Source organism: Magnolia sinica, chromosome 18 (assembly GCF_029962835.1).
Source record: "Magnolia sinica isolate HGM2019 chromosome 18, MsV1, whole genome shotgun sequence".
Classification (NCBI taxonomy): domain Eukaryota; kingdom Viridiplantae; phylum Streptophyta; class Magnoliopsida; order Magnoliales; family Magnoliaceae; genus Magnolia; species Magnolia sinica.
Window position 1 is genome coordinate 41,251,485 of NC_080590.1, and position 13,559 is coordinate 41,265,043.

The 13,559-nt window shown below is 41.5% G+C and overlaps 1 protein-coding gene across 1 annotated transcript; it reads left to right on the forward strand.

Moving 5' to 3' along the window:
- Nucleotides 1–1,480, forward strand: LOC131232371 (uncharacterized). Its single transcript, XM_058228599.1, has 3 exons — nucleotides 1–420; nucleotides 513–608; nucleotides 691–1,480. The coding sequence occupies exons 1-3, from the start codon at nucleotides 1–3 to the stop codon at nucleotides 1,315–1,317; spliced, it is 1,143 nt and encodes a 380-aa protein (XP_058084582.1). The 3' UTR covers nucleotides 1,318–1,480.
- Nucleotides 1,481–13,559: the final 12,079 nt, after the last annotated feature.

The following is a 13,559-nucleotide window of genomic DNA, read 5'->3' on the forward strand; positions in this document are numbered from 1 at the left end:
ATGGAGGCATTTCGTATAAAGAAGATTCGGTTTTGGAAGGAGGACTTAGAGAATCAAAAGGAAGAGTTTGAGAAGGAGGACGAGGATGCATTAGGCATTGATATATTTGAGAAATCACTGCATTCCATTCCAGTATATACGAGGAGACCTAAGAGGGTGCTGAAGCCGTCTGTCTACAAGTTTTCTCTATTCATTTCCATCTCTGTCGTGCAAACCACTCCAAGCAATGCCACCGACGATGAGAAACAAAGAAAATTTCCAACTTCTCCGATACCCCTTCAGGCCATGATCGATCCACCTAGGGTAATATCGCAGGATGAACTCCATGAATTGGAAAGCTGGGCCAACGCAAACAAAAAATCACCTGAATTTCGATGGTTCAAGACCATTTGGGAGAAGAATGCTTGGGTTGACAGCGTGGTAAGAAAATCACACACATACATACATGGTTTTTTTTTTTCAGAATTTGTATATAAAAGAGTATAGGTTAATTTTCCTTCTTTATTGATTAGGCTATTGACAAGTACGTCGATTTCTTGGAGAGAAGACACCGATCATTTCCTCTATTATATACAAAGGACTGCAAGTTCTGTCCCACATATTTCCTGGTAACTGTATGATTTGGATCATGGTTAATATGCTATTTCATTATATGATATATGTTCTAATTTACTATGTTGTTTGTAATAGCCATGTATCGGCATGCAAATGTCGACATTGCGAATATATCGGGATGTTGGCAGTGACGATTCGCGTTTATTATTTGAAGGGCTAGAAAAACTCTCTCCGATCAGCATTGTCAAGCCGCATGAGGGGCAGAAGGCCATGTGGCAACATGAAGAGGTAATGGTGTCGTTACAAGTTATCAATGCTAGGTATACCCAAATCTATAATTTCTGGATATTGATATCTTATCTTGCCAAACATGGACAGGCATATGTACCAGTCAATCACGCCAACAGTCATTGGTACCTGATGGTCATCCACCCTCGAGACCGAGAAATCATTATACTTGACAGTTTATACTCGAGGGCACTCAATCGATACAGGCAACATATTGATCTGATGAAGGAGGCCTTGCCTATATTATTTTACGCCACTGGAGATAGGGCTGCGCTGGAAGGAAATGCTTGGACGGTCAGAGAAGATACCTCTATACCAAAGCAGACGAACGGATATAACTGTGGCATTTTTGTCATGAAATATATCGACATTTTGTGCAGCAATCAAATTTTGATAGGGAGAGACTTGCAGCAATTCACTTCTAGCTTTAGGGAGTCAATAGCCTATGATTGCCTGAGTGACTTCAAAATATGATATATTTGTATTAGGCATGAGAGGAATCGGAAAATTTTGTGAAATGTTGTAAACTGTTGTAAATGATGTACTATAAAACATTCATGGTGAAAGGATGTAAATGATGTGTTGTATATTTTGAAATAAATTTGAAGAAAATGATGTATTCGTAATATTGATTTCATTATGAATGGTGAAGACAACATTTTGCAGTAAATGATATCTTTTCTTCCCGGTCATTTCTTCACACATCACGGTCATTTCCCGCCTATTCCATGTTGATTCACGGTCATTTCGGCGCATTTCACGGTCATTCCCGTTCACTTCACGGTCATTTTCGCTGTCTACCACTTGAGCTATGGATCTGGGTGTCGATCCAACTGAATTTATTTAGTCGTAGCCTACGGTCATTACTTTCGGTTGGTTGGAGGGTTAGTATAAAAAAGATCATGGTGGACAACCTTCATAAAAGGCATATGAATATCATGAATGTGTGCCTTCAATTAGGTAGTGTTTTTTCAATCTCTTTTAGGCATTTCAGAAAAGGCATATGAATATCATGAATGTGTGCCTTCAATTAGGTAGTGCTTTTTCATGGGACCCACATATGAGACCCACTGTTTGGTAATCCAGAGTCCTCATGGTGGACAACCTTCCCAAAGGCATTTCAGAAAAGGCATATGAGACCTATTATTTGTAATCCAGAGTGTTGATCTAAGGGACCCACATTAGATGGACTGATCACCAAAAATTCAGATACTGACCATAGGCCTTTTCCCACTGTTTGGTAATCCAGAGTGTTTACCAAAAATTTTGGTATGACATTCCATCTACTGTGGGTCCCATCAAATCAATGGTTTGGAACTGGATGACTGAACAGTGGATCCCACTCAGAGAAGTTCAGAACCCGAGGATGCCATGCATATTCATGGTTTTACTGCCATGCTACATGGCATCATAGCAATTTAAAGTGTCCATATAACATCTTTATACACTCTTTCCCATTTCTTGTTTACTTTAAAAAAAAAAACAAAAAATTTTATGGCTAGTTATTAACTTATGAATAGTATACTTAGCACGTCTGCTCCCTCAGCCTTATGATTTCAGCATGTTTCTGATCAGAAATAGTTGAATTTTTACTTTTCACTACCATTTCCTTTTCTTTCTATTCACCAAAAATTTTGGTATGTAGGATATATGTGGACCTCCCAGATCCTGAGAATCGAATGAAAATTCTAAGAATATTTCTGGCCCAAGAAAACCTAGATTTTGTATTCCGATTTGACGAACTTGCCAATGCAACTGAAGGATATTCAGGGACTGATTTGAAGGTGAAGAACCTACACCTGTTGTCTTTCTTAGCCATCTATTCCTCAATTTCTTACTTTCTTTTTGTGCAGAACCATTGTATTGCAGCGGCATATAGGCCAGTGCAAGAACTTCTAGAAGAAGAAAAGCGGCTATGTTCCTTGACTTGTAGGTTACTATTGATGTCTGTTTATTTCCTTGGATGCAGTTAGAGTTGAACCAGATTTATGTATGCTTTAAGGAATAACTTCATTTCTGAAAATGTATGGATCAGTGCATGGGCATTGGGCTTTGTGGACATATTATTTTATGAAGAGATGTTTATTGTACACTCACACAATTAAACAAATCTATACATAAAGAACAGATCGGGTTATCTGTGCCCTTCATTTAGTTCAAAATAGTAAAGATATAAGAGGGTTCTGTGCTAATTTATACTACAAAAATGTATAAAAATGGCAAAGCCTCTTCTAATTTGAACGGAATTGTTTGGGATGACCGTGAAATGCATGGGAATGATCATGGTTTGAAGCGAATTGATCGAGAAATGCATGCAACTGACCATGAAGTGAAGGGAATTGACCGCGAAATGCCTCGTAATGACCGTGAATCAACACGGAATTGTTTGGGATGACCGTGAAGTGCATGGGAATGATCATGGTTTGAAGTGATTTGTGCGCGAAATGCATACAACTAACCATGAAGTGAAGGGAATTGGCCGAAATTCACCACGACAGTGAATCAACACGGAATTGTTTGGGATAATAGTGAAATGCATGGGAATGATCACGGTTTGAAGCGATTTGGCCGTGAAATGCAAGGAAATGGCGGTGAAGTGAAGGGAATTGACCACGAAATGCCTCGAAAGGAACAGTCAATCAACACGGAATTGTTTGGGACGGCCGTGAAATGCATGGAAATGATCATGTTTGAAGCGATTTGGCCGTGAAATGCATGGATTAATTGTGAAGTGAAGGAATTGATCGCGAAATGCCTCGAAATGGCCAGTGAATCAACATGGAATTGTTTGGGATGGCCAAAGTGAAATGCATGGGAATGATCATGGTTTGAAGCGATTTGTGCGAAATGCATGAGAATGGCCAAGTGAAAGTGAAGGAATTGGCCAGTGAAATGCCTCGAAAGCAAGTGAATCAACACGGAATTGTTTGGGATGAGTGAAATGCATGAGAATGATCATGGTTTGAAGCGATTTGTGCGCGAAAGATGATGATGAAGTGAAGGGAATTGACATGAAATGCCTCGAAAGCAGTGAATCAACACGGAAATTATTTGGGATGCAGTGAAATGCATGAGAATGATCATGGTTTGAAGCGATTTGAAGGCGAAATGCATGCAAATGAAGTGAAGCGAAGCGAAATGCATGGAATGGCCGTGAATCAACACGGAATTATTTGGGGCAATGAAATGCATGGGAATGATCATGGTTTGAAGCAATTTGACCGCAAATGCATGCAACGACCGTGAAGTGAAGGGAATTGACCGCAAAATGCCTCAAACGACCGTGAATCAACACGGAATTGTTTGGGACGACCTTGAAATGAATGGTAATGATCATGGTTTGAAGCGATTTGATCGCGAAATGCATGCAAATGACCGTGGAGTGAAGGGAATTGACCGCGAAATGCCTCAAAACGACCGTGAATCAACACGGAATTGTTTGGGATGACCGTGAAATGCATGGGAATGATCATGGTTTGAAGCGATTGTAGTGAAATGCATGCAAGTGACCGTGAAGTGAAGGGAATCGACGAAATGCCTCAAACGACCGTGAATCAACACGGAATTGTTTGGGATGACCGTGAAATTCATGGAAATGATCATGGTTTAAAGCGATTTGACCGTGAAATGCATGCAAATCAAGTGAAGTGAAGGGAATTGACCACGAAATGCCTCAAACGACCGTGAATCAACATGGAATTGTTTGGGACGACCGTGAAATGCATGGAAATGATCATGGTTTCAAGCGATTTGACCGTGAAATGCATGCAATGACCATGAAGTGAAGGGAATTGATCGCGAAATGCCTCAAACGACCGTGAATCAACACGAATTGTTTGGGACGACCAGTGAAATGCATGGGAATGATCATGGTTTCAAGCGATTTGATCGCGAAATGCATGCAAATGACCGTGAAGTGAAGGGAATCGATCGCGAAATGCCTCGAAACGACCGTGTGAATCAACACGGAATTGTTTTTGGGATGACCGTGAAATGCATGGGAATGATCATGGTTTGAAGCGATTTGACCGTGAAATGCATGCAGAATGACCATGAAGTGAAGGGAATTGACCGCGAAATGCCTCAAACGACCGTGAATCAACACGGAATTGTTTTGGGATGACCGTGAAATGCATGGGAATGATCATGGTAATCGACCGCGAAATGCATGCAAATGAAGTGAAGTGAAGGGAATCGACCGCGAAATGCCTCAAACGACCGTGAATCAACATGAAATTGTTTGGGACCCGTGAAATGCATGAGAATGATCATGGTTCGCGATTTGACCGCAAATGCATGCAAATGACCGAAGTGAAGGGAATTGACCGCGAAATGCCTCAAACGACCGTGAATCAACACTAAATGTTTTCGACGACCGTGAAATGCATGGGAATGATCATGGTTCAATCAATTTGACCGCTAAATGCATGCAACCGTGAAGTGAAGGGAATCGACCGCGAAATGCCTCAAACGACCATGAATCAACATGGAATTGTTTTGAGACGACCGTGAAATACATGGGAATGATCATGGTTCAAAGCGAATCGACCGCGAAATGCATGCAAATCGACCGTGAAGTGAAGGAATTGACCGCGAAATGCCTCAAACGACCGTGAATCAACACAAAATTGTTTTGGGACGACCGTGAAATGCATGGGAATGATCATGGTTCAAGTGATTTGACCGCGAAATGCATGCAAATGATCGTGAAGTGAAGGAATTGCGAAATGCCTCGAAACGACCATGAATCAACACTAATTGTTTGGGATGACCGTGAAATGCATGAGAATGATCATGGTTCGAAGCGATTTGACCGAGAAGTATGGAATCGACCGTGAAGTGAAGGGAATTGACCGCGAAATGCCTCGAAACGACCGTGAATCAACACAATTGTTTTGGACCACCGTGAAATGCATGGGAATGATCATGGTTTGCAGCGATTTGATCAATGCATGGAAGCGACCGTGAAGTGAAGGGAATTGACCGCGAAATGCCTCAAACGACCGTGAATCAACATGGAATTGTTTTGATGACCGTGAAATGCATGGGAATGATCATGGTTCAAGCGATTTGACCGTGAAATGCATGCAAATGACCGTGAAGTGAAGGAAATTGACCACGAAATGCCTCAAACGACCGTTAATCAACACTAAATTGTTACGACCGTGAAATGCATGGAAATGATCATGGTTCGAAGCGATTTGACCGTAAATGCATGCAAATGACCATGAAGTGAAGGGAATTGATCGCGAAATGCCTCAAACGACCGTGAATCAACACGGAATTGTTTGACGACCGTGAAGTGCATGGGAATGATCATGGTTTGAAGCGATTTGACCGCGAAATGCATGCAATGACCGTGAAGTGAAGGGAATTGACCGCAAAATGCCTCGAAACGACCGTGAATCAAGAAGGAATTTTGGAATGACCGTGGAAATGCATGGGAATGATCATGGTTTGAAGCGATTTGACCGCACAATTGTGCAGAATGACCGTGAAGTGAAGGGAATTGACCACGAAATGCCTCGAAACGACCGTGAATCAACACGGAATTGTTTGGGATGACCGTGAAATGCATGAGAATGATCATGGTTTGAAGCGAATTGACCGCGAAATGCATGCAAATGACCGTGAAGTGAAGGGAATTGACCGCGAAATGCCTCGAAACGACCGTGAATCAACACGAAATTGTTTGGAACGACCGTGAAATGCATGCAACTGATCATGGTTTGAAGCGATTTGACCACGAAATGCATGCACAATCGACCGTGAAGTGAAGGGAATTGACCGCGAAATGTCTCAAACGACCGTGAATCAACACGGAATTGTTTGACGACCGTGAAATGCATGAGAATGATCATGGCTCGATTGACCGCGAAATGCATGCAAATGACCGTGAAGTGAAGGAATCGACCGTAAATGCCTCAAACGACCGTGAATCAACACGGAATTGTTTGACGATGACCGTGAAATGCATGAGAATGATCATGGTTTGAAGCGATTTGACCGCGAAATGCATGCAAATGACCGTGAAGTGAGGGGAATTGACTGCGAAATGCCTCGAAACGACCGTGAATCAACACGGAATTGTTTGGGATGACCGTGAAATGCATGAGAATGATCATGGTTTGAAGCGATTTGACCGCGAAATGCATGCAAATGACCGTGAAGTGAAGGGAATTGACCGCGAAATGCCTCGAAACGACCGTGAATCAACACGGAATTGTTTGGGATGACCGTGAAATGCATGGGAATGATCATGGTTTGAAGCGATTTGAGCGAGAAACGCATGCAAACGACCGTGAAGTGAAGGGAATTGACCGCGAAATGCCTCGAAACGACCGTGAATCAACACTAATTGTTTGGGATGACCGTGAAATGCATGGGAATTGACCGCCAAATGCATGCAATGAAGTGAAGTGAAGGGAATTGACCGCGAAATGCCTCGAAACGACCAGATATCAACACGGAATTTTTGGGACGACCGTGAAATGCATGGGAATGATCATGGCTCAAGCGATTGACCGCGAAATGCATGCAAATGACCATGAAGTGAAGGGAATCGACCGCGAAATGCCTCAAACGACCGTGAATCAACACTAATTGTTTGGGATGACCGTGAAATGCATGGGAATGATCATGGTTCAAAGCGATACCGTAAAATGCATGCAAATGACCGTGAAGTGAAGGGAATTGATCACGAAATGCCTCGAAACGACCATGAATCAACATGGAATTGTTTGGGATGATCGTGAAATGCATGGGAATGATCATGGTTTGAAGCGATTTGACCGCAAAATGCATGCAAATGACCGTGAAGTGAAGGGAATTGACCGCGAAATGCCTCGAAACGACCGTGAATCAACACGGAATTGTTTTGGACGACCGTGAAATGCATGGGAATGATCATGGTTCGAAGCGATTTGACACGACAAATGCATGCAAATGACCGTGAAGTGAAGGGAATTGACCGCGAAATGTCTCAAACGACCGTGAATCAACACTAATTGTTTGGGATGACCGTGAAATGCATGGGAATGATCATGGTTCAAGCGATTTGACCTCGAAATGCATGCAAGTGACCGTGAAGTGAAGGGAATCGACCGCAAATGCCTCGAAACGACCGTGGAATCAACACGGAATTGTTTCGACGACCGTGAAATGCATGGGAATGAAGCGATTCGACCGCGAAATGCATGCAAATGACCGAAGTGAAGGGAATCGACCGCGAAATGCTCAAACGACCGTGAATCAACACGGAATTGTTTTGACGACCGTGAAATGCATGGTAATGATCATGGTTTGAAGCAATTTGACCGCGAAATGCATGCAAATGACCGTGAAGTGAAGGGAATTGACCGCGAAATGCCTCAAACGACCGTGAATCAACACGAAAATGTTTTTGACGACCGTGAAATGCATGGGAATGATCATGGTTCAAGTGATTTGACCGCGAAATGCATGCAAATCGACCGTGAAGTGAAGGGAATCGACCGCAAATGTCTTGAAACGACCGTGAATCAACACGAATTGTTTGGGACGACCGTGAAATGCATGGGAATGATCATGGTTCAAACGATTCGACCGCGAAATGCATGCAATCGACCGTGGAAGTGAAGGGAATTGACCGCAAATGCCTCAAACGACCGTGAATCAACACGAAATTATTTGGATGACCGTGAAATGCATGGGAATGATCATGGCTCGAAAATCGACCGCGAAATGCATGCAAATGACCGTGAAGTTAAGGGAATTGACCGCGAAATGCCTCAAACGACCGTGAATCAACACAATTGTTTGGGATGACCGTGAAATTCATGAGAATGATATGGTTTAAAGCGAATGTGAAATGCATGCAAATTACCGTGAAGTGAAGGGAATTGACCGCGAAATTCCTCAAAACGAACAGTGAATCAACACGAAATTGTATGGGATGACCATGGAAATGCATGGGAATGATCATGGTTTGAAGGGTATTGATCGCAAAATGCATGCAAATGACCGTGAAATGATGATGATGATGAATGACGTTTCCTAGCAAGCATATTCATAATGAGGAAGTGCCAACCAATTTGCTGCAACATTTATTTTTAGCCCCAAGTCAAAAGCATTGAATGCAATTGCAACTTAAGAGATTAGAAGAAGCACACTATGAACACAACTTGGATAACATGGAGTGTGTACCAACATGGGCGTGTACACAACTTGGATAACATGGAGTGTGTACCGACATGGGCGTGTATTAACAAGCTAATCTAAAAAATAAAAATAAAAATAAAAATAAAAAAAACACATTAGAAAAAAAAATGAAAAAATTACACTTCGATATATCGAATATAACACGATATATCGAAACTCAGTACATTTAGATATAATCGAAACCTAATCGATTAATCGTAGCGTCAGTTGTCGATTATATCGAAATCTAGTTGATATAATCGTAGTAAGTCATCCTTACAACTGACCGATATATCGACTATTATTCGATTAAGCAAAAATGGTCACACACTGTTCAGCTTTTTAAATTGTATTATCGATATAATCGAGTAGATGTCGATATATCTGGGTATCGATATATCGACTAGATTTCGATATATCAGAAAATTAAGCAACGAACTGCTCTTCTTAAACGAATTATCGATAATATCGATACTCTGTCGATATATCGAATAACACCAAAAACTGTCCAGGGATGAATGCTTATTTTAAATGAATTTTTTAGTTTATCGATTAATATTCGATATATCGAATAACTTGTCAGTATATATTGAAGTACTCTTGATTGAAAAAATATTTGAAAAGGTATAAGCCGTTTGCCTGACTGTTGGTTACTCAGTCGATATATCATTTGTTATTCGATATATCAAATTTATGAGCTTATTTAAAATACGCTGCCGACGTTCCATTTCATTCCTTCCATTTTCATCTTCCTCTGTTCTTCCTCTACGACGGATCCTCTCCAAGAAGTTGGTCACGGTCATTTGAGCCATTTTGGTGGAGCACTTTAAGGTTTGTAAATCGTTTTTATTTGTCAATCTTTCAAAACCCTATATTTTTTGCCCCTTTTTCTTTTCATGTTCATTATTCATCCCTACTTGCTCTCCACTTCTTCAATCTCCTTGATTTCCACTTCTTTTATTAGGATATCCTCTTCAAGTTTTCATCTACATGGGAAAAGAAAGGAGTAAATCGGTTCATCAGGGAGAATCATCCAATCCTCGGCCAAAACGTGCTAAAACAGTTGCCAAGAGAAAAAAATGCTCAGCCCGCAACCCAAATTGTCTCTCCACCACCTACAAACATTCCGCCACCCGAACTTCTAATCCCTAATGTGCCACCACCTCCTAAGGATGTATATCAAAAGTTTTTGGGAAGGAAGATGGACTATGAAAGGCAAGTTGATAGGTCTTGTCTAGCTCCATATGGGATTGTACCAATGCTCGAGGCCATTGACTGGTCTCGTATGCTTGACTTTGGTGGAGTGACACGGAATGAACAAATATACAGGTTTTTAGCTTACTGTCATTCCCCCATATCTGACCACCCGGCAATAGATGTCACCATTGGCCAAACCACAACTCACATCACTCCTGCCATTATCGGTCAGTTAATTGGAATTCTGTGTAAATCCCAAGGCTTTACAGACTACAACTTCGACTTACTTGAAGTACGTTCAGAAATTACAAAACATGTATGTAATGGCGAAGACATTCTTTGGACAGAGGGCAACTCTCTGCGTGCATCCCACATGTCTTCACAATTTCGCATTCTTCACGTAATTTTTTGCACAAACGTCTATCCCAGGAGCACCAACAGGTCTGATCTTATCCCATTCATGTTGGGGATTCTCTATGCCGTCAGCCAAAAAGTGAAATTGTGTTTGCCTACCCTCATGTTGCATCAGCTGGCCGTGGTAATCCAATCCACTAGAGATGTGTACATTCCATTCCCTTATCTTATCTGTGTATTGTTTCGACATGTGGGATTGCTTCCCACCACTGACCGTCCTCGACAGCCTCGCAAATTTACCAAAACAAACATAAAAAAGAATGAGACCGCGAATTGACACACCAGCTTCCTCTTCTGCTCCACGTGATACTATGGCCGAAACTGAAGCTGAAGGAGCTGAGACTGATACGATGGACACTGAGGTAGCAGACACTGGAGATGAGAGGCCCCAACACAGTGACCCGACGTTCTCACCAATCCCACATACTCGTTGTCATGCTGGCCACCGAGACCGTCGAACATCGATTATATACCGTCTTCGCCAGCAAGATGAACAACTTCGCCAGCACGATCAACGATTGTCGCAGATCGAGAAGATCACAGTTGCGACGAAAGAAGCCATCGAGCGAGTGGAGAAGAAGCTGCATGACCTGATGTCGATGATCGCATGCAGACGAGATGACACTGTGCCACATAGTGCCGGTCCTTCAGCCCAGCCTGATGCGTAGTTGCAAAATTATGTAAATTGAAATTTTTTAGATTTTGTATGCCCGTAAAGGGCTTCTTATTCTTTTTTTGGACGATGATCATACTACCCAAAGTTGGGGTAGTAATTTTGCTTGTGACTATGGTGAATCAATGAATGAATGATGATAATTTTGGTTTTCAACTATTTGAGATTTTTGAGATGGCTAGCTAGCTAGCTAGCTAGGCGGCCACACCGCACAGGGAGCAAGTGAAAATGTTGGTTGGACCAAGCAATGGATTGGGTCTCAGTAGTAGACGCATTTAGTAGATGAATTGCGTTTATCTATCATTGTAATGCAGTGGGTGCCTTCTCGTAAGACAATCATTTTTTCATGATGACGTGCAAGTGGTGGTGGAATATGCTAAAGAATTGAATAGGGCAATGCCTTGGACCCATTGGTACATAATTAGCAAGGTTATATTTGAATTAGAAGTTATGAATTCATCCTTTTGTCACACAATCAATGCAAACAATCCAGTTGCAGGTAGTATAGGTCTATTGTCATCTAGCATCAGCCTCTTGCTTTTCCTCTGCTTGGGCAGTCTCTATGCCCTGTTTATGTAGGTGTGCCTCATTCATGCTACTGGGTGTGGGTGATAGATTATAATATGTGGTCTAGCAATTTGTTGGGCTTATGATATGCTGTGTTTCTTGCATTGCTCTACCCTTGCTACCTCCAAAGTGGGGCCACAACGCTCAAACTTAATGGCTCTAGGCACAATTCACATTGTTCTATCTAGGTGATCTTTTTCATGTACACCTGATGGAGGGAATGGATTTCAAATAGACAACATTGCATATGCCTAGAGAGCCTAAGTAAGTATATTATGTGATGTGTAAAACAGGTATTGCAAATGATTTTGTCCCTCATCTACGTATTTAGCTCCTCTTTTTTCTCCCATCTACATATTTCACCCAACATATTTCTATAATACGATTATTCTAGAATGCGGTGTGTGGGGTCCAGTGTGGTGTAGGACCATATCTAAGCCATCCATAAGGTGCACTTGTTCAACTTCACAAAATACCTGAAGATCATGAGTGTGGGAAAGCCCAACCATTAAAACATTTTAGGCAGAGCATGAGGCCCAAACATATCTATTATACGACATTCAATCCATTCGGAAGATACATCCTAGTCGCTTTGAATGGACACAACAAAACTATTGCCATATTTTCCTAGTATTACAGTCCACTATTGCAATATTATTACTGTTTGCTAGGAGGTACAAAATGCATTTAAGGATTTTGGTGGAAGGGAGAAATATTGCATTATCATGCTTTCTGCTAAACAGCTTCAAATTAAAGCATTTTTATTGGGTAGATAACAGGTAGGGGAGGGAAATGGGTGAGTTGGCAACTTATGATAAATATTTAAGTAAAGCTCAATCCTAATGCTTGTGTGGGTCTTTTTCCTTTTGTTTTTATATATGCCTACCAATCTCAATCCCTGCACCTTTGCTTTCAAGGGGAGAGGCTAACAAATAGTAGGTTGGCTTTGATTGGCAACACAATATTATAGTGAAGGCTTTGGGATTCAGCCACTCAGAAGGTTTTTGTGAGCTGCCTATGCCATGCTATTGACTGTTCATGTGTAGCTTTCCTTCATATGACAACCCCTTGGAGAATCTCATATGGGCAAACATCAATTGTAGTAATTGCCTTTTTTATTCCTGATCTTATCTTTTCCCCTGCTCAAAATATGGAGGTTTTTTTTTTTAAAAAAAAATATCCTAATGACCTTAATTTGGTTAAGAAGTAGTAGTAACCATGGACAATATCACCTTAGCTTTGTATTATGAGGTGTGCTCCAGCTTATGGTGGTACCAGGCAAATGTGGAGCCTATGTGATGTGACATCCTAATCCATGCACCAAATGCATGAGCTGAACACTCTGGCGGGGCAACATCACGGGGAATGAATATGGGTAGGAACACCCTCCCTTGATTTGCACCAGGGCCCTCGCTAATCAACTCGAGTTAAAGTTCTCTCAACATTTGTACAATGGAGACACATATCAGTAAGCAGGGAAACTGATTTTATTGAGACCATACTATATTTTTCTAGTCAGTAGATTGATTATGGATGTATGTTGTGTTTCTTATATCCTCAGTCCAGCTTGGCAAAGTGAAACAACCTTAAAAGGCAATGTTTTGCTTTGAATGCTAATGGACGCACATCAAAATTCTCCCTCACGTTCTACACATCACATAATGAAGTTCTTTATTGTGTTCATTGC